Below are 26,472 nucleotides of genomic sequence, written 5' to 3'. Positions count from 1 at the left end.
ATGCAATAAACCAAACAAAGCTGTTTTTGCATATCAGTGGATGCAAGTTAAAAACAATGATTGTATTTTATTCTGTGATTTACATAAAATCCCTACTAAAATCCACTTTATACTTGTTGAGGTAAGCAATTTCATTTATTCATTCCTTTGGCTTAGTACCTTTTTAATCAGGGGTCACCGTAGCAGAATAACTTATCCAGCATGTTTTACACAGTGGATGCCACAACCCAGCAGTGGAAAACACCCATACACTCTTGCATTCACACACATCACCTATAGTGCACTGTGGGGGAAACCAGACCACCCGGAGGAAACCCACGCGAACATGGGGAGAATATGCAAACTATACCCAGAAATGCTAACTGACTCAGCGACCTTTGCTGTGAGGCGGCAGTGCTAACCACTGTGCCACCCATAAGCAATTTCATTCACCTTCATTTTTACTATGATCAGTGATTTTTTGTGTGAATTATGTGAGTTACTTCTGTCAAACTGTAAACTGTGAAGCGTAAAAAAACGATACAAAGAGATGACATGTTAACCTACTTTTTTCAATAATACCAAAATGAAACAAAAAATTAACAAATTACTTTCAGACAATAAAAAATTACATTTCAAAAATGTTGGATGTAAATATAAAATTTAAATAAATTAAATATAAAATTGCAATTTAATTTATACAAAAATAAAATATTACAATACAAGTGAAACAATACAAAAACACAGATGGTTGTGCATATAGTGTTAAAATTAAAAAGTATAAATTTATCTGTAATAAAAATTACGTAGTATCTAAAGAGCATTTGTAGCACGTTTTATTTCTTTTTGAATAGAAATTCCCAAACCGGAAATACATCAGATAGACATAAACCGTCCATTATTGTTATTTGTGCTACAAACCAGTGCGTTTATATAATGAAAACGAATGAATAAATGTTAGCAATACTATGGAGTATAACATACAATTTTATAGATGTAAAATAACTTTGCTAACCCCAGAAGTTTGACGCATTCGAATTAAAAATCGGCGCATGCGCGCTGCCGCCTAAACTTTACCGTTTAAAGACTGGGTTTAAAACGCAGCTCAAGATTTTTGGGACCTCGCTACACCCGGAAGTATAAAACTCCTTAAAAGGTAAACACTTTTTTTTTTGACTGAATTTACATGCTAAAGAAAGTTTCAAACAACAAACTGTTTCCCCTAAACCCACACATACACAGGTTTGCAAGTAGACTATAACGTTGTTACTGTTTATACAACACTACTTCTTAGAATTGTACTTTCAATTTACGTTACTACACTGATCTTAGTCACCTAAAATAATTTATTTACCTCACAAATCTGTTGACTGAATACAAAATTATATATATATAAAATTATATATAATATATATATATATATATATATATATATATATATATATATATATATATATATATTATTATTATGATCAGGTGAAAGAAAGACAAACATGATAACAACAGAGGTGAGTAAATCATGGATGTATATCTTTTTTAATTATTATTATTTTTCTTTCATAGATGTATATCAGCCAGGGCACTCATCTGGGATTTGGTCATTTTAAGAGCTGTCTCAATTGCACAATTCCTAAAGTGTGAAATATTCACTTACTTAAAAGTCCCACAATACACTATGAAACCCATAGTGCATTAAAGCTCACTATTATGTTTCCTTAATGGATATTATGAAGTGCAAAATATAAACCTTGTGAACCACCTCACCCATAATGGATACCACATAAAAATCAACCACACACAGATGCCACATTTGACTGGCTTATGTATAACAGGCAGGCCATAAAAACAGCCATGTATCAGACAGATCCATGTGATGATGACTCAAATTTAATTCTGAGTGTACTGAGGGTGCACTGAGTAATGTTTTTTCTCATTATAAGTTCCCCTGTCTCCCTGTTAATGGATATTTGTTATTGGATATCTTCTCTAGTGAAGAAAAATAATCAAGGCAGACAACCTTTCTATAATGATTTTGGCATAGCATTTTGATTAAAAAATGTTTTTGATTGCATCTCGATGGAGAGGGGGAGAGTAACTCTCACCGGTGGATAAATCGGTGGCTGGACCTGTTTGTCCAAGGAGCTGTTTGAAGAGGATTTCCCCATACTGCATTGGGAGGAGATGGCTGCAAGTGCCTCAGGAAGGTCATCCTCATCACTATGGTTACTATTGACAAAGAATATGTTTCAAAGAGGCCACGTTGTTAACACTAAAAGGCTGCAAAAGAAAAATCACCCTCTTCCACCTAGTGACTCACAAGCTGAACTGTCTGACGAGGCGTTTGCGTCGGTCCACTCTAGGCTTTTCAATGTTCAGACTGCTTGAGCCTGAATCCTGTGAGGAGCTGGGATACCTGCGATAAAAGTCAGAAGTCTGTAAATATTAAATGCTTGATCATTTTTTTTATGCTTGAAGACCATTTGAGACATTTACCAACTTTGAGGGCTGGTACCAGCTGTTCTCACCTGTCAGTTTGGTCTCCACTTGAAGAGTTTCCCTTTGAGGTTCCACTATCACTTTGTGTGGCCCGCTACAGTAGGAGAGAGCAGAAGACAGACTATGCATCATTCCATCTGCCTCATATTGTGCTATATGAATCATCATTTACTAGTGTAGTTATTATTACAGACATTTTATCCAGCTAAAAACAGCTGTATGTGGCTTCTAGCATTAGGTTTTATAACCAAGGTCAACCTGGTAGATCATCTTGGTACACCTCATTAGATTTGTTATACCATTCATTCATTCATTCATATTTTTTTGTTTTTGGCTAAGTCTCTTTATTAAGTTTATGGTCACCACAGTGGAATGAACCGTGAACTTATCCAGGATATGTTTTGCGCAGCGGATGCCCTTCCAGCTGCAACCCAACACCCATACATTCTCATTCACACACATACACTACGGACAATTTAGCCTACCCAATTTACCTGACCTGTACCGCATGCCTTTGGGCTGTGGGGTAAACCAGAGCCCCTGGAGGAAACTCACACAAACATGGGGAGAACATGCAAACTCCACACAGAAATGCCAACTGACCCAGCCTACTCGAACCAGCAACCTTCTTGCTGTAAGGTGATACCCACTACCCACTGCGCCACCTTGTCGCCAATTTGTTATACCACATTAGATAATTTACAGTGGACATAATGGAATAGGGTAACCAATAAAATTCAGCATATAATGACAATGAACACTGTCTATTTTACATCTTATTAATTTTTGCCACATAAAACTTGTTTGGTTGTAAAAGTTACAACTTGATAATCTGATGAAAATATCAGGCTTTTTTGTGGTGTTGTAGTTTTTAACTACAACACCAATAGCAAGTCGAGATTTCTGGAATATGTTCACCTGAAATGCAACTTGCAGGCTTACATGGAGTATGTTTGCATTGACACCAATAAATAGATTTTAATATGATTTAAACAACATTCTGATTATAAGTCTAATATGTAAACAGTGATTTTTCGATAATTTATTCTGACTAAAGTCCTAATCAAACTAAACAGAAATCGGATTAAGACATGTGGAGTATGACGATTTTAGTCGCATTATTGAAGTGCAGTACAGACACGTAAACACCGCAATCAAACTATTATCGTCATGTAGGACTTTTCACTACATTTTTTAAATTGTAAAGAAATTGTGTTTTTGAAACTAATGAAGACAGCACAAGTCAATGATTCATCCGAATTATTGAGCCTGACATGTTTACTGTCGACAAAGTAAAAATGAAACAACCGTAATTACATGAAACACCAGGGGAAATGTGGATAGAGTGATGACGCAATAACATTAATCGATCTATGTGCTATAACATGTAAAACGGGATCATGAAAGAAACATTCAAACAGCAACTCATGTAAACACCTTAATCATATCATATCAGATTAAGGCAAACAATTTCATTATTTGAGTCCAAGTAAATGTAGTCATTATTGGTTTTCCCAAGGCAGTTGCCATATTGTGAGAAAGTAAGACATGTTTCTTAATTAACATTCAGATTAACCTTGATTGTTCACAAACTTAGCCTTAAAACATACTTCCAAATTCAACGCTAACCATACAAATCCTTTAACCCAGAGGAAAAACTAAACCTGTCCCTCAAATCTGATTGGTTAATTGTAATTGGTTGATTCCAGGATCAACAAAGATGTTCTACTTTGTGGAAGTTGATAGGAACTATCCCATTCAGATCTGCTTCCATCCGATCAACAAACCAATTAATAGAGCTAAGTCCTAACCATACATTATTTTTACTTCGATTATCCATAACATTTCGATGTATGTCACAATATGGAACTTATTACAGACCAGTTTCATTCCTTTAAACTTGGCTGTTTTTAACTGGATTTACCTGTTTTGTCAGGAAAGCAACATTCAGATATATAAATAGACAAATTAACTTTGCATCAGCTTTTATGAGTGTCATGTTCCTGCAGTCTGTGAGTGTTAGCATTTACTTTAGAGATGTTGCTTTTTAGCTGTTCCTGTAAAACCGCAGGCGATGAAGGAAGACTTTTCTCCGAAAGTGGTTTTTCCTCTGCCTGTAGTTACAGAGAGAACATAATATTTATTCATGAGACAGGGTAAACAATTCTTTTCTGTTTGTCCTAGAAGGCTGTGATCTACAAAACTGACCATGTCTATGTTGATGTGAAGAGCCGGCCAGGCTGCAGGTTCTGCCTCCAGCTGGTTCTGCAGAGCTCGATCCAACTCATCCGAGAGTGCAGGAGACACAACCCAAGCTTCTGATGTAAACAAACACATCAGCATACATGTTCTGAATAAATTCTACAATTAGTATCCCTCCTCCGGTACATTCCAATACACTATTCAAGAAACCACACTCTTTAGTCGTTGTTCAGCACTAAAAATTGGTATCATTGACTAATTCCTTAAAATTACAAACTGTCTTCCTTTTCCTTAATATCAACTGCTACTTATATTAACAGATAATTGCCTTGGTATGAAATAAAGAGACCTATATATTCAGAACATTGGCATTTTTCACCATTACAATTTGCTGACCGGTGGGGTTAATCATTGAATCATTTACTTAACCAGTCCCTCCAGGCATTTGCTGTGACTTCTTACATATATTTAATCTCAGGAATGATTGGACCTTTAAAATCCTTGAGGGATTGATTAAATAATGCTCACAAGAAAAAATACAATAGTATTTTATATAAAATTATAATGTTTTGAACGACACTACATTAAAGTAATTGAATTAATCTGTTGCGGTAATTATATAGTGGATGTGGTAACACAACAGCTACAGGAATCTAAATAAATTGAACAACACTGTACTTTTACTACAACTACAGGGTATTAAACTAAAGTAGAGTTGCCTATATTTAATAATACAGTATGCTTTATACACTCACCAGCCACTTTATTAGGTACACCTTACTAGTACCGAGTTGAACCCTCTTTTACCTTTAGAACTGCCTTAATCCTTCATGGCATAGATTCAACAAGGTACTTGAAATATTCCTCACAGATTTTGGTCCATGCTGACATAACAGCATCATGCAGTTGCTGCAGATTTGTCGGCTGCACATCCATGATGCGAATCTCCCATTCCACCACATCCTAAAGGTGCTTTTATTGGAATGAGACCTGGTGACTGTGGGGACCATTCGAGTACAGTGAACTCATTGTCATGTTCAAGAATCCGGTCTGAGATGATTTGCACTTCATGACATAAAATGTCTTTTTTTTGGACCATTCTCTGTACACCCTAGTGATGGTTGTGCTTGACATCCCAGTAGATCAGCAGTTTCTAAAATAGTCAGACCAGCCCGTCTGGCACCATCAACCATGCCACGTTCAAAGTCACTTAAATCATCTTTCTTCCCCATTCTGATGCTCGGTTTGAACTGCAGCAGATCATCTGGACCATGTCTATGTCCCTAAATGCATTGAGTTGCTGCCATCTGATTGGCTGATTAGAATTTTTGTGTTAACGAGCAGTTAAACAGGTGTACCCAATAAAGTGACCGTTGAATGTATATACACTATTACACTTTTCTATGGTATGATTTATTGGGTTGTTTAGAAAAAAAATGACCGCTTGGAAAGGATTTGCAATCAAAAATCGACAAACTATTTTAGGACATGTCTGAGTTGTTAATTACTCTCTATTCTATACATTAGAATAGGCTAATTTTAATGCATTAAGCTGTCGTGAACACAGAATAACTAGTTAAGCATATTTGGTAAAAGACTCACTAGGTTTAGCAGTTGTGAGGCACAACGGTTCCTGTTTTTCATAACCATGGTGATGATAGCAGCGATGGATCTTTCCAGAATGAGGAGCCTCATTCTCTTCCACACTAAACCTCCGGGTGTCTGCAGCGCTCAAAGGGAAACTATAAAACAATACACGACACACAGTACAATGGTACATATGACAGCTTTACATTATGTGTGGACGAGTATCAGAAAATAAAAGGGACCTTCAAGTTCATTCATACATAGTCTCTACACACCCACCCACACATGCAACATAATAGCATATGTCATCTTTATTGATGGCATAACATAATTAACGGCAGCGTGAGACCAATGCAAACCTGAGCTGGTGTTTATTGATTTATTTTCAAGTAGGATAACCACAGTACAAATGACATGCAGAAACATGCACACGCAGCTTTCTAATATGATAACAGAGTGCTTCTGAAAGTAATTTCAATGGAAAGACCAACAACAACAACCGATTATGCGAATGGTGTTATTAAACAGAAAATGGAACAGTGCAAATGTGAATACAAAAAATGAGAAGTAAATGTCAGGGGTTTACATAATCAATAAAATTGAGTCGATTAGTGTAAACAACACATTTATTAAGGCAGGTCTCACTGCAGCAGACTTTAATCATTAAAAGCCCCCCGTTCCTTGCTGATTGAACGGATTTCTATGGCTAAAACACAAAAGGTGTCTAACTTAACACTTCAGCAAATACGTAAATGATCATTAGCACATACAGAACAGCTGTCACGAGTACTTTCAAGGTCAATAGAAAGAGACAGTTCACCCAAAATAGAAAATTCTGTCATCATTTACTGAACTTTCGCTTGCCATAAACATGCTTGAGTTTCATTTTTAACACAAAATAGGATATTTTGAAAAACATTGAAAACCTGTAACCACTGACTTACATAGTATTTGTTTTTTTCCTACTATGTAAGTCAATGGTTAGAGGTTTCCAGTATTCTTTAAAATATATAGTTTTGCGTTCAACAGAAAAAGGAAACTCATAAAAGGACCACTTGAGATTGAGTAAATAGTGAGTAAATTTTCATTTTTAGGTGAACTATCCCTTTAGATTAAGTTAGGCATGTCCTAATTCGGTCCTGAAGGACCGGTGTTGTGCAAAGTTTTAGTTCCAACCCCAATCAGACACACCCGGGCTAGTTAATCAAGCTCTTACTAGGCTTTCTAGAACCTTCCTTGCAGGTGTGTTGAGGCAAGTTAGAGCTAAAATCTGCAGAACATTGGGCCTCCAGGTCTGAGTTTGGACACCCCTGGATTAAGTAAAGCGGGACTGTAAACAGTGAGGAGCTCGTCTTGGCATTACATAAATGATCTGCACTTAAAAGTAAACATTCATACATGATATGCACAAAATATATCAATTAAAATGATAAAATAGGCTATAATCTAAAACAAGGCTTCTCAGCTGGGTTTTTGGAGGACCCAACCTGAGCAATCCTGCTTTAGAATATAAAGCCACAACAGCAGCACATCTTCTGACATGGTTCAGGTCATTTGCTAGTTCTAGATTTTACCATAAATCATGCAAAACTCTAAAAGCTATCAACATGCAGATTTGTCAGACGTCACGGTCCACATATGCTGAATATGTGTTTGTCATTTCAGGACGCATTTGATCGGATGAGACATGTCACATGATGGATGAGTTGATGGATGATCACAAGCAAAAGATGAGACTCCAGAAGGTGAGATGATGAAGGATGACACACCGACTGTGACTGGATGCGAGCGTCTCTTTTACTAAGGTGAGCGGCTCATCCAAACACCCTCTCACATGCTCAGAGTGCAGTCATAAGTTTGTCTTTGTGCATGACAGACACGCTCCTGACATTGCGCGCAACCAAATCGCTCTCACCAAACCCACCACTGCTCGCAGGGGGTCTGTCCACATAGGAGGGTCTAAATCAGACACATATGCACATGCGGGTGAAACACAGATGAAGCACAGATGAGATCTGGATTAAACACAAAATTAGATTTACTGCAGGGTTTTTGTTTTTCTATACCTGTGTGGTGGAGGTGTGTGTCCCAATTCCATGGGCTGGATGTATAGAGGAGTGGTCAGAGAAGGAGGAGGGTGTGATCTTTGCCAAGGATCCTGTGCAATTGGAATGTTGTGCTTATACTGGAGAGAAACATAAAAATGTAGATTTACATGAGTGGAGTTTCCTGTTGAGCACTTTATATTTCAATAAAATGAGATTTCTGTCTGCATTTACTAATGTCGTTCCAACCCATATTGACTCAATACACATAAATATATTTTGATTTTAATATGATAGACTTCTGTTTCTCCATGGGGAACAAAAATTAATGGAAAAAACACAAATGACACAAAAATTAGGGATGTAACAATTCACCGTGAGTCAGTTGAAAACTGATTAAAAAATGTGACGATTCAAACCGGTACAAATGTTGAATAAATCGCGATACATGTTTTGAATAGAGGAGACACCGTTTACCGCAAGCTTACTTTACCTGCTTGTAAGCGGCGAGCAAGAGGAGGTGGGGCAGCAGAGTAAAATGACAGCAGTGAAGTGCGCCAGATAAAACACAAACTGTGCAAATACTACAAAAAGATGTTTACTTACACTAACAATGACCACTTCTATACACACTGCTTTCTGGCTTAGGAAAGGCTTTCCTCTCCACTTAGTTCCCAGTGAAAGAGGTTTTTTTTTTTTTTATCAGGGGACCTTGTTAATGTGCAAAGATCTCAGCTTATCCCTGAAAACATAGATATGCTGATATTTCTTTTAAAAAACGTAAAATCCCAGCACAGTTTTAGTTTGTTTATATTAATGAATCTTCTTTAGTTTGTATTAATCTTTTTTGATCTTTTTTCTTGGCAATTTGGTTATGGCAGAATATATATAATTTTGCAAAAAATGTGCAACATTTAAGAAAAAATGAAAGGGCTCTTTACCTTAAATTTGTTTTAAATAATTTTGTTTAAAAAATGATGACTAAATCGTGAATCGTATGGAATCGTGAGTCAGGTGAATCGTTACATCCCTAATAAAAATGTATTCGTGTTCTCATCCTAAATATTCTGTTCACTTTGCATTTTCATGAAAAGCAGTAATGTTCCCACAAGAAACTTTGCGCTCAACATTTGTGATGGAAATACTATGAGACAGGAGGAAAACAACTTCATTTTGTGAGTTATCACAAAGTTGATTAATACTTGTTTAAAAATGTAGAAAACATTGAAAAATGCTTGGTAACATTTTATAATAACTACACACTACACATGCATGAACAAATAGTTAGTTCATTATTTGTTAAGCATTAATTCTACATTATAAGACATTAGTAAGCCTTTTATAACTACAGCTACAAATGCTGTGTTATTGACTTACGAGTAGGCTCACACGAAATCTGCACACGCAGAAATTCGCACATTTTTAACTCATCATTTATTTAGTCTATGTATTTACTTGGGTAAATGTGTGTTAATTTATCTTTATTCAGTTTTTAAATTACTTTCACTAATATTATTGTGATATAACAATAGTAATATTAAAATGTTCAAATGATTTATTTACAATACAGTTCTGTCTTTTAGTAGATATTTTACAAGAGACACCAAATAAATGGATCTATTTGGATTTGCATTGTAAACATTAAATAAAAGTTAAAATGTATTAGTATTTATTTAATATATCAAGTTTTTAGTTGTGATATTCCTAAAATCATTCCATGTAAATCTGCAGATTTTTTTTACAAAATTCTCACAAGAAATAGCCAAAAACGTTCGCAAATTCTGTCTGGTCCTACTTATAAGCAAATGTATAATGTGCTTAATGATTGGCATTTATACTTTGTTAATGACCAAGTTTTTTTATTACTAAATTAAGTATTGCATTATTTATGAATCAGTTATTTATTGGTTTTTAAGATCATTCAGAATGCGCAAGTAAATGATTAAAAAACTATTCAAATGAACATTTATATACAGTTAAAGTCAGAATTATTAGCCTCCTTTTGAATTTTTTTTGTTTTTTAAATATTTCCCAAATGATGTTTAACAGAGCAAGGAAATTTTCACAGTATGTCTGAAAATATTTTTTTCCTCTGGAGAAAGTCTTATTTGTTTTATTTAGGCTAGAATAAAAGCAGTTTAAATATTTTTAAAGCCATTTTGAGGACAAAACTATTAGCATTCGCATTGATGGATTACTCTTCAGTGTTTGGACTCTCAGCAGTGAATATTAACCCACATTAAACTGAACTGAACTGAACTAAAACTTTGAAAACTGAACTGACACCGGTTCAATTCACTATAATCTTCTATGTGAAGCTGCTTTGACAATCTACATTGTAAAAGCGCTATACAAATAAAGATAAACTGAATTGATTTTACCCTTGCAGAGGTTCTTAAATCTCTCTTAATGTAATATTACAGACCCTTCAAAGTAAATATTTCACAATATATAAATAGAGAATTTACGATCACCTTTTCTCCTATTGTTACAAATCTTATAAAATGTCACTAAAATAGAAACCATAAAAATGCAATTTTATAAAAGTATTTCATTCATTTGTTTTTAACAAGTTCTAAAACAATCAACAAAATGTGACACCAGTCCAAAACCTCCCAGATAAATCCACGTATTAATTCCTCCTAATATGAAAAGTATGAAGGATATTAAAGAGTACCGGTTTTAAGCTTGGCTCAGGGCTGGTCTGTGCACTACAAAACAAAGAGAGAACATTTCATTACACAAATCACATCCAGGAGAAATACAATCATTTCATTTAACAAGAACAAAAAAACAATAGTAAATAAAAATCATTATTCCATAATTGATTTGTTCGGTCTTTACCTTAAATGAGGATGCTTTGCTGGAGTCATGGCTGTGGAAAACAGAAGCAGTCATATATGTGACATTTGTGATCTCATAAGTACATTGAAGGCATTTGGGTCGGATGCATGACAGACAGAGATTAAGCATGTTGAAATGCATTAGGTTGATTATTAAAAAAAAAACTGCACATGGCACACAGACCTACCCTTGACCATAGACTGAGCCCGTGATGGATATCTTTTACTTGGCCTTCTCTCAAAAGTGCTTGCTCTTCTGACTTTACCACTATGCGTGGCCTGATATTCAGTTCTTCCACTGTAAACAAACAACCTGACTCTTAAAAAAGCAACGCGGTAAATATGTTGTCAGCATAGGTGTGCATGTGGGTGTGTGTACCTGAATCTGAAGCGTGAGCCTAGGCGTGTGAAGTCACTGCGGCTGGTTTTGTTGTGGGTTGGCTGCCGGAGCCGGAAGAAGGCATGGCTCTCGACTGCACACTTCCATAAATGCTTACACTCATGAGAACTCGACAGCTGAAACACAAACGTGTGCTCCTGCTCTCGACCCTGCACACACAAAAACACACACAAAAAGAGCCCTTAACAACAAAACAATCAAAAGCAGTTGATAAACTTAAAGGGCACCTATTTTGCCCCTTTTACAAGATGTAAGATAAGCCTTTGGTGTTTCCAGAATGTGTCAGTAAAGTTTCAGCTCAAAATATTCATCAGATTATTTATTATAGCCTACAGAATCTGCCCACTTCTTTGAATACATTGTTGCTGTTTTTGTAGCCTGTGGCTTTAAATGCAAATGAGCTGCTTCTCCCTGCCCACCGCTCTGACCGGCGAGTCTGCTTCTCATCATGCGCTACGTCAGATTCACAGCAGTCAGTGGCAAAAGGCCGACTCGGATGAAACTGAAATACAGCTCATTAGTCACAAAAAACAATAATGTTTATTTGATGTATTTGTGGTGGAGTTTATTTTTGCAGTACACACACGTATTAGAATTTACTGACACCATGCGGCTGGGGTAATTATAGCGGTTAAGAATTTTACTGTCTTTATTTCAAACACGCTCTGTTTTAAACTCATAAAACTTTGAGTTGTAGCAATATTTTAATCCCAGTTTATTTGCAAAAAAATATGTTTTGTGGACGTGTATTCATGTTTTTATAGAAACATGGCCCCTGTCAATCAATTCGGTGAACGGGGAAAACCGATTGCCTACGTCTTGTTGCGGTGACCCTCTAAATTCATGGGATTTGGGTCCTATTTTAACATCAGGAAATTTTTAAAAGAGACTTGTTGGGTTTATATTACTCCAACATGACAGTAGACACACTATACCAACACACAGTTCAGTCCAAACAGCCGACAAAAGCTGATTTTTATCATAGATGCCCTTTAAAACTGCCAGAGGGTCAATTTTACCCATTCATGGATACCGTTTTAAAGTGGCTAAAGAAAATATTATTTATGCCACTGCCTTCACAATGAAGTGCTGGAGTCATATATTCACATAATAACAGAATTATATAGAAATATTAATTTGTAACATGAAAAATACAATATTAAGTTAGTATAAAGCAAGAGGTTAGCTAAATGTTTAATTGCTCCTCACACATAATCTCCCACAGACATAATTAAGCAACATATTTAAGTTTCATTAGTCTGAAGGAAAACAGCAGACAAGCTATTTGAAAATGTAAACTAGCTCTCTCCAGCAGGAGGTGCTACTTTCAGAAATACAGATTTCAAGGCATTATAGAAATCATTAAATGAAAACAACAATGAAACTCTACTAAAGACACTCCAAAAATATGTTCATATTAAAACATCCATGTCAAATTTTGCTCTTGAAACATGCTCTGTTCATGTTTATTCAACAAAGTCATAGGCTTTTGGAAAATGTATTTGTGGTAGATTTGCTATGGTATGGTGGCCTGCCACAAATAACTCAATCTATGGGGAACATTTTATGAAATATTATAAGCAAAATGTAAACATTCCAGCACAATTCAATTGGCTGACTGTCGACTGAGGCTCAGCAGGGTTGTGTCTGGTCAGTACCTGCATGGGAGATCTGTTTGAAAAACTACTTTGCTGCTGTAAGTGGTGTTAGTGGGGCCAGCAGGGGGTGCTTACACTGCAGTCTGGTATATTGACCGGGACACTGAATTGCAAGAACATCAAATATAAGACATTAAACTGACTTCTTTTCCTCTTAATCTATCTACTTTGTGGTGAGTGCACTGGTGCTCTATCACTGCCACTTTCACCAGGGAACAACACTGTCATAAAGAACCTAGTCCTAGTACCTAGTCTGAAATATGAATATGAATGGCTGGCCTAGGGATTCGCAGCAGTTTGCTCAGAGCATCACATTCCTACCATTGGCTTGTCGTCATCGTACAATGACTTGTTGTGTCATCACTTCCCCGGTATTTCCAAGACTAATTGCCCACTCAATTCTGTACCATGATGGAGACTTCCTGGACAAACTATATTGCAGTTTGAAAAGGTGTTATTGAAGCAAGCAATGAGTGTTTGCCTTGAGGTCTGTGAGTTCTAATGCCTCACTATAATGATGGGGACAATATAGTAAAATCCAAGATCTCAGGGAATTAAAAATCCAAAGACCTCGGGATTGGGACCCTGATCCATGACCACTGATCCATGACCATTGGGACCATACTCTTATTGTTGTTGTTTTTTTTTGCATGACCCTTGGGATCATACTCTTATTTTTTTTCAGCATGACCCTTGAGACCATACTCTTTTTTAATTTATTTATTAATTTTTTTTAGCCGTAGCAGTGTAATCCCAGTGTCTGTCCAAATATGACCTAATCCCCTTCTTTCATTGAATTGACTCTATCGCGTTCTCTTTTCTCCCCTATAGCTGATGTGCACTGAGCAGACTGTCACGATTGCTCTATGGCTGCCATCGTATCATCCAGCAGTACCTTGTGTAGTGCTATAAAAAGCCTCATTCTTTCATTCATTCATTGAGTGTGTGCACTGTGCAGGGTGCATTATCCTGATGAAAAAAACAATTCCCACCAGAGAACACTATTCCCAAGGCCCCAGAGCAACACGTTCCCTGCATCGGCTTCTTGTCATTCCATAGTGCATTTTGGTGTCATCACTTCCCCAGATAAATGCCGCATATGAGCAACAGACCAGGCAGCCTTCTTCCACTAGTCTAAAGTCCAGTTCCAAAGTTTGTGATGCTCTCAGTAGTGAACATTTTCTGCACTCTTTATAGATATTTAACAATTCAGTGGCTGCATCCTTTAAATGCTAACTGCATCATCGTTGCATTAACTTTTTTTCTAACTAAAAGGATACTTTAAATTGACTCAGAATATTCCAATAATCATTGTGCAGTGATGCTGACACAACGTTATTTAAAAAATCTATATCTAATCAGACAACTGACAACAAATTAGATGCCTCACCTGTCATCATCATCATTACCTGCCATCATGAGATGTATACTAATGATAAAATAAATATTTGTCCACTTATCTGTGCCATAAATGTGATTCCTGCATGATTCAAATACTTTCAATCATTTGTATGAAATAAATCACTGTATTTTGCATATTTCCTGATCAATTACAGCATAGGAAGTGAGCTGAGGCATCACCGAGCCGTGCCTCATGTCATATTGTGCAATACCTTGCAAACTGGCTTGAGCATGCACCTTTTGCTCACTCAGTGTATGCTACCAATGTAATTCTTTATTAAAATGTTTTTTTACATTCTGGAGATTTTTATTAGATGTCCTCACTTTCCATATGATAGGTGATGTATTTCAAGTATATCTATCACTTATTTAGTGTTAGGATCTGACAATGAAGGGGGCGCGTATGAGCTTACAGTTATTCTTGTTCAGCGGTTGCTCTTCTTCTACACAATAAAGTTTAATAGAAGTCCGTTGTCTTGTGTTTTGCTCTGACTGACTGCAAAAATTGTGGATATCATCTCAAAAATTTCTCAAAATTGGACTTTCAATCAAAACGTGAATAAGTATTGAACGACCAATGCTAGAGCTAAAGGACTTGCTTCAAATGACGAGACAGAAAATAACGTGATAATTTCTAAGTAATTCAAGTCATATTAATACATCATGTACAAGTAAGTTACTGTAAAGGTAAGACCAGGGTGGATATGTTTGTAAATCTGACATTTGACTTTGAAAGAGTCAGTGCTTCACCAGCCACAAACCTCACCGCACGTCACTGCCTATACTAAAATGTAGTTTGTGCATACATGAATAGATAAAGGGGAAGATATTTCAATTTTAGAAAACATTACTGCTATTTATCAACGACAACTATGAAATTAGCTAGATGATGAGATCCATCCTCTGTATCCTGGTTCGGCCTTCACGAACGGAAACAGCTTCTGAATTGGGACATAACTCTTAAATCTAATATTCTTTCCATTGTGGGAAATGATCAACAATATTTGCTTCCCGTTGGTTTGGCTCATCGGTGTTGCAATATTGATTATTTTATTGGCTTGTGTAAATCATATCCACCAAGGCTGAAGTGCTCTAATACAGCAGAATGTCTCTGTGATTCTTTTTGGTAGTTTAGATCAAAGTGTAATGTATGGATATAAAACTCACCTTCTCATCATCCTCCACGACTACTAAGGTCAGCCTGTTCCTCTTGAAGTCAAGACGGGTTATTTTAGGCCTGATTGGAAAAATTTATGCACAGCATGTTGAGATGGAAACTATCAGCCAGGATGGCTGAAGAGTAATAATACAGTCACTGATCAGAACAATTGAAGTGAATTGTTAATCTCACCAGAAAAAGAGACCAATTTTGCTGGATCCCTCAAAAACAAGGATTCCAGTTGGAGTGAGCCCCAGAGCATATTCTCCTCCATCCCGTCCCTACACAGAGACAGTATATAATTCATTCATTTTCTTGTTGGCTTAGTCCATTTAATAATCAGGGGTCACCACAGCGGAATGAACCGCCAACTTATCCAGCATTTGTTTTTCGCAGCGAATGCCCTTCCAGCCGCAACCCAACACTGGGAAAAACCCATACACTTTTGCATTTCACACACATGCACTACGAACAAATTAGTTTATTTAATTTACATATAACGCATATCTTTGGACTGTGGGGGAAAACGGAGCACTCGGAGGAAACCACACAAACTCAGGGAGAGCATACAAACTCCACACAGAAATGGCAACTGGCCTAGCTGGGGCCTGAACCATCGCCTCTTGCTGTGCACAATCAAGCTACCTACTGCGTCACCGTGACGCCCCACAAAATTATTCAAATATTTAAAACGTTTGGCAAGAGTCCATACATTTATAATCTTATACAATCACCAAGACTGTATTTAGTCAATAAAAACTGGACTGACACAGTTTCAATTTACTAGAACTCCTGCTCTGCTCTGACACAATCTACATTGTAAAAGCCCTATATAAATAAACATGAATTGAATTGAATCAATATGAAATATCTTAATAAAAAGCTGTGTGAAATATTATTGCAGTATTCCTGATATCACAGTTATTTTGAGTAGATGATTGGTCGAATGAGTGAATGATAGCACTTCTAATACAGCAATTAAAAGATTAATTCTCCTTTTATAATGGCATATGCTCCTGTGAAGACTTAATGCTTAATTTAATGAGGTATAATACCGGCATATAAAGGTACAATGGAGAGTTTGTGGAGGTGTATTATTTTCTTTTTACAGTTAAAGTGCAGCCTTTATAATGAGAGAGGATTCTTCTATTGTTAAAGTGAAGATAAAAATAAATGAAGACAAGAATTTGAATGCTCTCTCTGAACTCTAATCTTTAAAATCCACTGATGTAAATGAACTAAAGGGAGTGATCTCACCTTCACAAAATGCATGTCCACTCCGTACATTTCCAGCCACTTGCACTTATTCAGGAAATTCAGCTCAGCTTGAGAAGGAATCATTCCTCTGTAAAAGAAATATTGGTTGAACATTAAATTCATGATCTGTGTTGAAAACCCCTACATTCAACTCTGTCCATTGCCTCATCATTTCATGGCTAGAATACAGCAACTCCCTTTTGCACAGCCTGACAGCATTTGCCATATGTCTCATCTAGCGCATCCAATGTTCTGCCGCACTTGTTTTTAACCTCCGGAAATCCTCTCACATTACACTTCTGCTCTTTACTCTACATTGGCTCACAGTATCTGAATGAATTCAATTCAAGCCATTGTTTCAGTTTTAAACTAACAGTCTGGCCCCTGACTATCTTCACGTCTAGACATTTATCCATTTCCAAGAACAATCCAGACACAATTAAACAGCTAATTTTTAGGAACTGATCTGCAGCCGAGCACGTACTTATACAGTAGCACGCTGACTTTGATGATTGCTCTTAAAACGGGGTCAAATGCAGAGCTGGGGATTTAATTAAAACCACAGGGACACTGAGTTTTCAGTTTGCGTGAAATGCATGTAAACATTTCAAGTGTGATTATCGCTGGCAAATGAAAGTGTCCAAAACTAATTAAGTGAGGCCGAATCTGACACTTCAATCTGTTCTGAGAACTTAATTCAAAACACACACAAGCACAACCTTATATTGTGTGCTAAGCAGAGGCGACGTGGCAAAACTTCAAGTGATAAATCTCTATTAATTTTAGTGTTGAACATTTTGTCCATTGCTTGCTCAATGGTTTAGTGGCTCAGTTTATATTCTTAAACTATTGGCTGTTATTTAGTCAAGCGCAGTGGAGGAAAAAGACAAATCAATATTGCTCTAGACAGTTTCAACAGTTTTAATCATTCATAAATTATTTTGAATGAATTATCTCCGGTTACTATTTACAGTACAGCAGATATTCTGTATCATACAATCACAAATAAAGGAAAAAAAGATTGGGAAACCCCTAAAGTTATGTATAGTCTTTAGACTGGTATGGAGAACTGGAAGGCAAAACATCTCTTCCCGTTTGTTTCAATCCACCTTTTAAAAGAGAAACTAAGTTATGTGAATTTTTATTTATTTATTTATTTATTTATTTATTTATTTATTAGGATCCACATTAACCACCACCAAGGTAGTGGCTATTCTTCCTACGTTCCATCGAACACAATACACAGTAACATTTATACTCAACAACAAAGACCAATAAAAACATTAAAATACAAAATTCATACATAACATCCAGATAAACAATTCACTTAATATTGTTGCATTAAATATTTCTTAAACGATTTTTAAAACCTCATTTTACTTGTTACAAAGCATGTAATGTCTGATGGCAATTCATTCCATGTTTTCATTCCTCTATACATTACAGTCAGTTGCTTTGCATTAGTTTTTGAAATGGGAAGCAAAATATTTCCTTTTAATGCATGCCTGGTGTTAAAAGGATGACCAGCATTGCAATACAAAAGTTGAAAGTACAATACACTTGAACTCTTGACACAGAAATATTTCTAAGGAAACACAGCAGAGAAACAATTACCCTATCCTTCACCAATAACCAACCTAACGTTTTATGCATTTTCATAATATTAACTCTTCTACTGCAGTGTAAAATTAGTCATGCAGCTCTATTCTGGAAGAACTGTAATTTATCCAAGGCTTTACTTGATGCAGTCGACCATACCATTGGACAGTAATCTAGATAGGAAAGAACGATTGCCTGAACAATTTGAGAGATACATTACTTTGGTAAAAATTCTACACATCTCTTAATAATTGATAAACCTCTTCCCATAACAATTACCATTTTGTTGATCTGATTTGACCACTTTAACCTGCTATCAAGAAGAACTCCAAGAAGTCTAACTTCCTCTACCTGTTCAATAGGCAAACTCATTACAGACAAATTTAACTGTGGTTTACATTTAAATTGAAAATTTGATCCAAACACAACACTTTTGGTTTTTGTTAAATTTAAAACCATCTTATTATTCTGTACCAACTTTACCACTAATTGTAACTCCTCATCTAAATCAGCAGCAATCATAATTTTTCTATGGACTCCGCTGGTAGATATAATGTTGTATCATCTGCATACATAACTTTCCTTGCATGCTTTAAAACCAACGGAAGATCATTGGTAAAAATTGAAAAATTACAAGTTGATTCGTTTTTTTATCACTTGCTACTCTAGTACGCTGAAGGCTATGCGATTAATTGAAACCCAATCGCAGTTTGAAATGTTGCCATTAGTTAAATCGCAAGAGGCTGCAATATGAATTGTATATGTATTATTTAATTTCCCCCCCACAGAGAAAATGTGTGATTGCTGGCTGTGTGTGACAGTCTTACTAACCAATTGAATGAGGACACTTTCATTCTGCCCAATCAGAATTATGCAACTGAACTACGGCCACAAAAAAAAAAAGAAAACAAAAGTGAAAGCGCTGATAAGTTGGATCACTGCGTCTGCTGCTTCAGAAGCATTAAAAGACAAATTAATATTATAAACAGCAATTGTAATATGGGAATAATTTTGTTTCAAAGTCACAGACATCGAACAAAAACAGGTCATTTTTAAGAGCTGTCACAGAATTGTTGCTACGGCTTACAGATTATTGAGCTGGAGCTTGACTCCAAAATTAAATCGTAAATCAAATTGCAGTCGCAATATCTGTCAGAAAAAAAAAAAACTAAAAGATCTAGATATTTTTCTCAAATTGCACAGCCCTACACTGAAGTGCAAACTATAAAGCTTATACACCAAGTTGTATTTTAGTACTGAATACACACCTTACACGCTAAGGCTGAGAAAAACTAGTACACTAGCAAGTGATAAAAATGATCAAAAATTGATTGAAGTTCATAAAACTTGCAGTTTATATAACTATGCATATAATACATGCCCTACTGAATATACACCATTAGGACAGGCCAAAATTTTTTTCCAAATTCTGGCATATTCTAACTTTTTCCATATTCACAGCCATTGGAATCTTACTGGCTTGAGACTTCCTCTCTCATTCACTTCAATTGATATTTAGCCATAAAAACAGCTCATTATGTTGCAAAATTATATTTTCTCATCATATTATTTTTTGTACTGTCATAAACACAATTGCTTTGTTGAGCAATTGTAGTTTATGACTGTTTATTAATCCAAGTTATTTCCCCATAGGCAAATGAATCAGAAGTCCTAAAACAATCACAGAAAAAGCTTACTTCCACATTGCAGCATAAGGTTAATATGTATTATATGCATAAAAAATAAACATGTGGATTGTGTTTTAATGTTAAGATTTTAACAAACAGGTATGTGGCTCTTCATTTCTTTTCATTAATTCACCGTTTGTACATTAATCTTTACAGTTATATTTTAGAATGTTCTAGCATTTGGGTTAAATCTATGTCCATTGAATCAAATCAAAAAGCAGATTACGAATTGAATTAAATAGAAATGAGCTAATAAATCAGAATTGAATCGATAGCTTATGTTGTAAAAACATAAGTGTAAATGCATTAGGAGGTTAGTTCACCCAAAAATTTGAGTGCTGCTCTCCCTCATGCCATTCCAATCCCCTGAGCCCTTTGATAGTTTTCTGAATACAAATTCACATATTTTACATGAAAGTCGAGAGCTCTACGACCCTCCATGTACAGCAATTAAAATGGTCAATGTCCAGAAAAGGAACCAAAAACACTGTCAAAACAGTTGCTGTAATTTTTGTGGTTTAACTGTAATCATATGACACTTCAAAAACTTGACTCTAACATTTACTCTGTTTGCTTTTGTCTTCTCTCTCGTGTCAGGTCAGATTGTGTGTTTACTACAGCCAGTACAACGTTTGCCATTAAGGTCAGCAGCGTGGTAATGCCTTTAGTAAACCTGCACCTGACCCTAAAGACAAAGACAAACCAATTCATTTTTTTGGCACACAAAAGTGTTTCTAAAGCTTTGTGTGGTTACAGGTGAAGTTGCCACTGAAGTCACGTGGACCGTTTTGACGCTGTTTTGAATCTCAGGAATTTGAACCGAGGGCCAGTAATTAATAACAATTTTCATTTTTGGGTTAACTAAACCTTTACCCAATAATCCGCTTGCAAACTGGCTTCCGGGTCCAAGTGCTATATCCAATTTTATGGGGAAACCCAACAAATGGTAATATTAAATGTTTACAAAGTGATGCAATACTTTCGAAAGTTACAATAGCTATATACTGTATATATGTATGCCTAATATCTGATGGCCAGAAAGTGATTTATTTTTATAAATTGTTAAAATTTTGGTTTCTGTGAAGCAGAGAGTCCAGAGACTGTTGTGTACACCATGATTTTATATAAAATTCATATGACTAAAAATGGTCTTAAACTAATATTTTCTCAATTCAAATAAGTAGCCAGGAAACAGTATTTTATATATCACGAGTTAACAAGCGGATAAGCATTTTCTTTATATAGGTTTACTATAAGAAAATATTACAAGCAATTTATTGTGTTGCGTTCATATTCCAAGCAAATCTGTTATGCTGTGTTCACACCAGACGTGGATGAAGCGTCAAGTGCAAGTGATTTACATGTTAAGTCAATGGAAAGATGCGAATAGACATCCTGCAGTGCGATTCGTGCTAATGAGAAAACAATTGCTCGAGTTGGAAAATCTAAACTTTAGCAGACATTTGCGTCGCATTAACCAATCATAAGCTTGCTCTTGTAGGGAAGTGATTATGACGTAGCTTTTGTTGTTGGTGTCCTGAGGGGAAATCTTTTTGCTGACACCGGACAACAGTTCATCAAACTAGGCTTGGCTCAGTCAGAAGCACCGCTGAAAGTCTCCATCATCCAGGTATATTTTCTGCAGGAGTTAATACACTCACAGAGGTGGGTGCACCTCTGAAAGGATCTACAAGATTCAGACATGGCGCTGAAATAATATATGCTGTTTTTCAGCCTTTGTAATGCACAAACACAGCTATTCTCTCAATAAAATCCATGTTAGCTGTTTAGCAACAAAGCTAGAGTCATCAGGCCAGCAGAAGCCCTGCCTACTATGCAAATCCGCGTCAATTGTGAAGTGGATTTGATGCCATATGCAAGTAAACTCAAAATGTTCACGCATCTATTTACATGAGTAGCACAAATAATTTGCACTTTCCGCGTCTGCTGAGAACACAGCATTAGACTGTATAGTTTAAATCCTCAGTGTCATCAATATCTTTCTGCATTCGTATTTAATACAAACTTCATAAAACTGAATGGCGGTCAATAGCATGACTATAAGTGTTGGGGCGGGCATTATTATAAGTCTCTAATATCCCATATAAATATTTGCATCCCTGTTTTTAGGTTAACAAAGACTAAGGCGTGCTTACCTGCACTCAACCCATTTGCGGTAGATGTCTGCCTCCATAATCTCTGTCTGTTTGGGTGAAAAGCGAAACTCTGATACTAACAAAATCGAGTGTTCTAGTGGATCACAATCCCCAAGTTCACCTATTAACACACAAAATAGAGAGAAATGAAAATGAAGGCAAAACGTGTCACATATATGCAAATGCTTAAACAAATCGATTACACAGAACTCACTCTGTAAGCAATACGCCCCGAGCTCTACGGAAACATCATACGGACATTTTAACCTGCTCAGGGAAGAAGAAGAAAATTAATGACCCGTAAAACAGCCGGTAAAGTGTGTTTGCAGCACATAAAAGGTGACTTCAAAAACATGCAAGCGACACGGTTTTCAAGCATTGGTCAAAATGTACTTCCGTTAAATGCAAGATGACGAAACCCAGTGTTTACGTAAGAAAATGTGTGTGTGTGTGCCCCCTGTGTGGGAAAGTGTGTCGGAGCGTATCTGTACTCTTAAATTAGAAGCAGTGTGTTGATTCTCATTGGAGTTTCTTTTATTAAAAAGGAGCAGAGCAGCACCCAGGAGACCAGACCCAGATTATACACACTGAAACAGAGCTTTTATTGGACCCTGGTAAAAACCCTGCCTCTGTGTGTGTGTATGTGTGTTTGTCTGACAGAGGGAGTGTCAGGGGTGTGACAGAAGGGCAAAAAGGAGGATATCAAAGGCCCTCCTTTTTCCACAGCGTGTGCATGTTTTTGTGCGTTTATCTCTCTTAGTGAGGTAAGCGTAATTTCTTACTTGCCGGACAGTATGTCTTGTCTAAGCTGCAGTACAAAGAGATACCTGGAAAAAAAAATGGTTACGTGGTCACGAGTCAAATATTACAGTTCAGATATGTCAACCATGCAAATTAAGGACAAAGTGATGTTTGCTTTAATGGTTTGGATAACATAGATTAAATGAGCAATATAAAATGATATATAATTAACAAAATTAAATGAAAAACAAATGCAGAAATTAAACTAAAATGTCAAGTAAATTTAGGCGTCACATTATTATAATTTGAAGTATGAGTTTGTTTTGAAATACACTCACTGGCCTCTTATTAGGTACACCTTACTAGTACAGACCTTTAGAACTGCATTAATCCATTGTGGCATAGATCCAACAAGGTACTGGAAATATTCCACAGAGATTTTGGTCCATATTGACATGATAGCATTATGCAGTTGCTGCAGATTTTTCAGCTCCATAACACATCCATAATACGAATCTCCCATTCCACCACATACCAAAGGTGCTCTATTGGATTGACCTCTGGGGATTGTGGAGGCCATTTGAGTACAGTGAACTCATTGTCATGTTTAAGAAACCAGTATGAGAGGATTTGTGCTTTATGATATGGTGTGTTATTCTGCTGGAAGTAGCCATCAGAAGATGGATCCACTAATGGTCCTAAAGGGATGGACATGGTCAGCAACTATACTCGGGTAGGCTGTGGCGTTGAAACGATGCTCAATTGGTACTAATGGGCCTAAAGAGTGCCAAGAAAATATTCCCCACACCATTACACCACTACCACAAGCCTGAACCATTGATACAAGGGAGGACGAATCCATGCTTTCATGTTGTTGACACCAAATTCTGACCATACCATACGAATGTCGCAGCAGAAATCGACACTCGCACCACCAGGCAAAGTTTTTTTATTCTTCTATTGTCAAATTTTGGTGAGCCTGTGCGAATTGTAGCCCCAGTTTAATGTTCTTAGCTGACAGGAGTGGAACCCATTGTGTTCTTCAGCTGCTGTAGCCCATCCGCCTCAAGGTTTGATGTGCTGTGCATTCAGAGATGCTCTTCTGCATAGCTTGGGTGTAACGAGTTACTGTTCCCTTTCTATCAGCTTGAACCAGTCTGGCAATTCTCCTCTGACCTCTGGCATCAAGGCATTTGCGCCCACAGAACTGCCGCTCACTGGATATTTTTTTCTTTTTCAGATCATTCTCTGTAATCCCTAGAGATGGTTGTGCTTGAAAATTGTAGTAGATCAGCAGTTTCTGAAATACTCAGACCAACCTGTCTGGCACCAACAATTATGCCATGTTCAAAGTCACTTAAATCACCTTTCTTCCCTATTCTGATGCTTGGTTTAAACTGCAGCAGATCGTCTTGACCATGTCTAAATGCCTAAATGCATTGAGTTGCTGCCATGTGATTGGCTGATTAGAAATTTGCATAAACGACCAGTTTGACAGATGTACCTAATAAAGTGGCTGGTGAGTGTATTATTACATATACAGTGATATTCAATCATTTAAAGGATCAACTTTGAATGAGCATTAGATTAAATGTAAAAATAAAAGAAAATGCACGAAAAAATGGACAAACAAATATGGCTGATACTGCCTGATAACCAATATACAGCTTTTCAAATAGACTACTTCAAAATTCTCAGTTTGTCTGGATTGACAATTTATAGTTAAGTGTTTGAGTAATATGTATTTTTTTTATTCTGCAAACGACTGATTACATTTTGTCTAAAGTAAAAATGAAAATGCTGACTGAAGAATTTTTGCCATGTTTATAATTATTCAGAAAAAGAAAGATATCAGTGTGCGCATGTCTAAAAAAATCTTGAAGACAGGTCCTCCGCTGTTCATACAGTGGTCTCTCGCCATAACGTTTAACCTTTTGCGCATCTCAGAGATTTGCAGATTTTTTTTTGGTCAACTTGACATGCTTGTTTTTTTACAGCGCATTGTTGTCTGCGTCCTGATTGGCTGTAGACCATTATTGATCAATCTCCTACATGCCTTGTCTCCTGTACAGTACAGAAAGCGTTCAGCTTGCCAAATTTACATAAATCTTTGATCGCTAGCAGTGTGACTCTGATGCGCTGTACTGTATGTTTCAAGTTTGCTCCCCACAATGTCGATGGAATGTTCTGCATGGTCAAAGGCACCCAGGGTAACACCTAAAAGGCAGAGGAAGATGCTAACCATCGCACAAAAAGTTAGACTTCTGGACATGCTAAATAAAAGAAGTTACTCGAGGGGTTAAACAAGAGAGAAAAGTTTAAATAATAATGTCTGAGAAAAGATTATTAGTGAGGGGTTTTACAACCTTAAAGCATCTATAATAATTGTTGAGAAATTAAGCGGACTACTTCGCAGATTTCACCTATTGCAGGCTATTTTTATAACGTAACTCACAATTATCGAGGGACCACTGTATAAATTTTTAACACAATACCAATGTTTTAACTTCAGAAACGTCAAATCAATATTTGGTAGAACAACCTGTTGAAAACATGCTCTAAATGACCTTTATTTTTTAATTGGAAGAGATATTGTCAGACAGATTAAATAAATACACATTTTACTCAAACCCATACCTATTGAATCCAGTGGAAATTAAACATGCACTGAATGCAGTTAACATGTAAAAAGAAAAAAGTAATTACCCCAAAATAATGACATTTTTCAAAAGATTTTTGTTGTTTGTTGTTTTGGAGCTATTTTGAGTGCTTGGCTAGGATATGTTTTAAAAAGCACAGGCTCAAGGGGTTTATTACAGATATTACAGGCTCAATTATTACAGATTTACGTTTTAAGTGCACTATGCTTTTAAAAATAGCTATTTGATTAAAGAGCTTTACAAGACAGGCACAAGGTAAAGCATATATAACTGCTGCTGTTTACCTGGTGAACTCTTCGTGAAGGTTATTGGGCTCCGAGGAATAGAATTTAACCCTGAAAAACAATCTGTATGGAGGTCCATCTACAACAGAAAGATTTTATGAATAAGAGTTGTGTGTACAGCAAAAGAAAACTGGCATGCAGTGTCACTGACTATGGAATTTGTTCATAAACTTTAAAGATAAAAAAGACAAGACGCTCTCCTTGAAGGTTATGAAAGATTGTTGTCATAGAGACAGGCATAAGTCAGCTAATGTTGATTCAGTGTGACTCAACGGCTTTTAAAAGTGTTGTAAAGCATTTACCATTCTGAAGGGTTG

At 36.4% G+C, this 26,472-nt stretch overlaps 1 protein-coding gene and 1 long non-coding RNA gene across 5 annotated transcripts in view; one reads left to right on the top strand and one right to left on the bottom strand.

The window, feature by feature from the left end:
- The window catches only part of epb41l4b (erythrocyte membrane protein band 4.1 like 4B), a 47,499-nt gene that overhangs the window by 2,857 nt on the left and 18,170 nt on the right, over positions 1-26,472 (bottom strand). For 2 of the 3 annotated variants that reach the window (XM_087287102.1, XM_087287103.1), the window contains exons 4-21: positions 26,156-26,234; positions 23,253-23,297; positions 22,685-22,737; positions 22,471-22,591; positions 17,028-17,115; positions 15,963-16,051; positions 15,779-15,848; positions 11,532-11,701; positions 11,341-11,450; positions 11,154-11,184; positions 10,987-11,020; positions 8,331-8,449; positions 6,280-6,419; positions 4,684-4,793; positions 4,506-4,589; positions 2,505-2,569; positions 2,297-2,392; positions 2,082-2,205 (exon numbers count right to left, since the gene is read on the bottom strand). In XM_087287102.1, coding sequence (XP_087143228.1) covers positions 2,082-2,205; positions 2,297-2,392; positions 2,505-2,569; positions 4,506-4,589; positions 4,684-4,793; positions 6,280-6,419; positions 8,331-8,449; positions 10,987-11,020; positions 11,154-11,184; positions 11,341-11,450; positions 11,532-11,701; positions 15,779-15,848; positions 15,963-16,051; positions 17,028-17,115; positions 22,471-22,591; positions 22,685-22,737; positions 23,253-23,297; positions 26,156-26,234 — 1,628 coding nt within the window. Of the gene's footprint in view, positions 1-2,081; positions 2,206-2,296; positions 2,393-2,504; positions 2,570-4,505; positions 4,590-4,683; positions 4,794-6,279; positions 6,420-6,618; positions 8,224-8,330; positions 8,450-10,986; positions 11,021-11,153; positions 11,185-11,340; positions 11,451-11,531; positions 11,702-15,778; positions 15,849-15,962; positions 16,052-17,027; positions 17,116-22,470; positions 22,592-22,684; positions 22,738-23,252; positions 23,298-26,155; positions 26,235-26,472 lie in introns of those variants that run through there. The other variant, XM_087287104.1, reaches the window with a different exon arrangement.
- On the top strand, positions 1,036-8,530 carry LOC137487907 (uncharacterized). Of its 2 annotated transcripts, none has more exons than XR_015511488.1 (3): positions 1,036-1,135; positions 4,663-4,798; positions 7,930-8,530. It is a non-coding gene; the product is annotated as an uncharacterized LOC137487907 (long non-coding RNA). The 2 variants fall into 2 exon arrangements; XR_015511487.1 differs by having other exon boundaries at positions 4,660-4,798.

This window comes from Danio rerio, chromosome 16, assembly GCF_052040795.2.
Source record: "Danio rerio strain M-AB ecotype USA chromosome 16, GRCz13ab, whole genome shotgun sequence".
Taxonomy (NCBI): Eukaryota; Metazoa; Chordata; class Actinopteri; order Cypriniformes; family Danionidae; genus Danio; species Danio rerio.
This window is presented reverse-complemented; position numbering and strand designations above follow the sequence as displayed.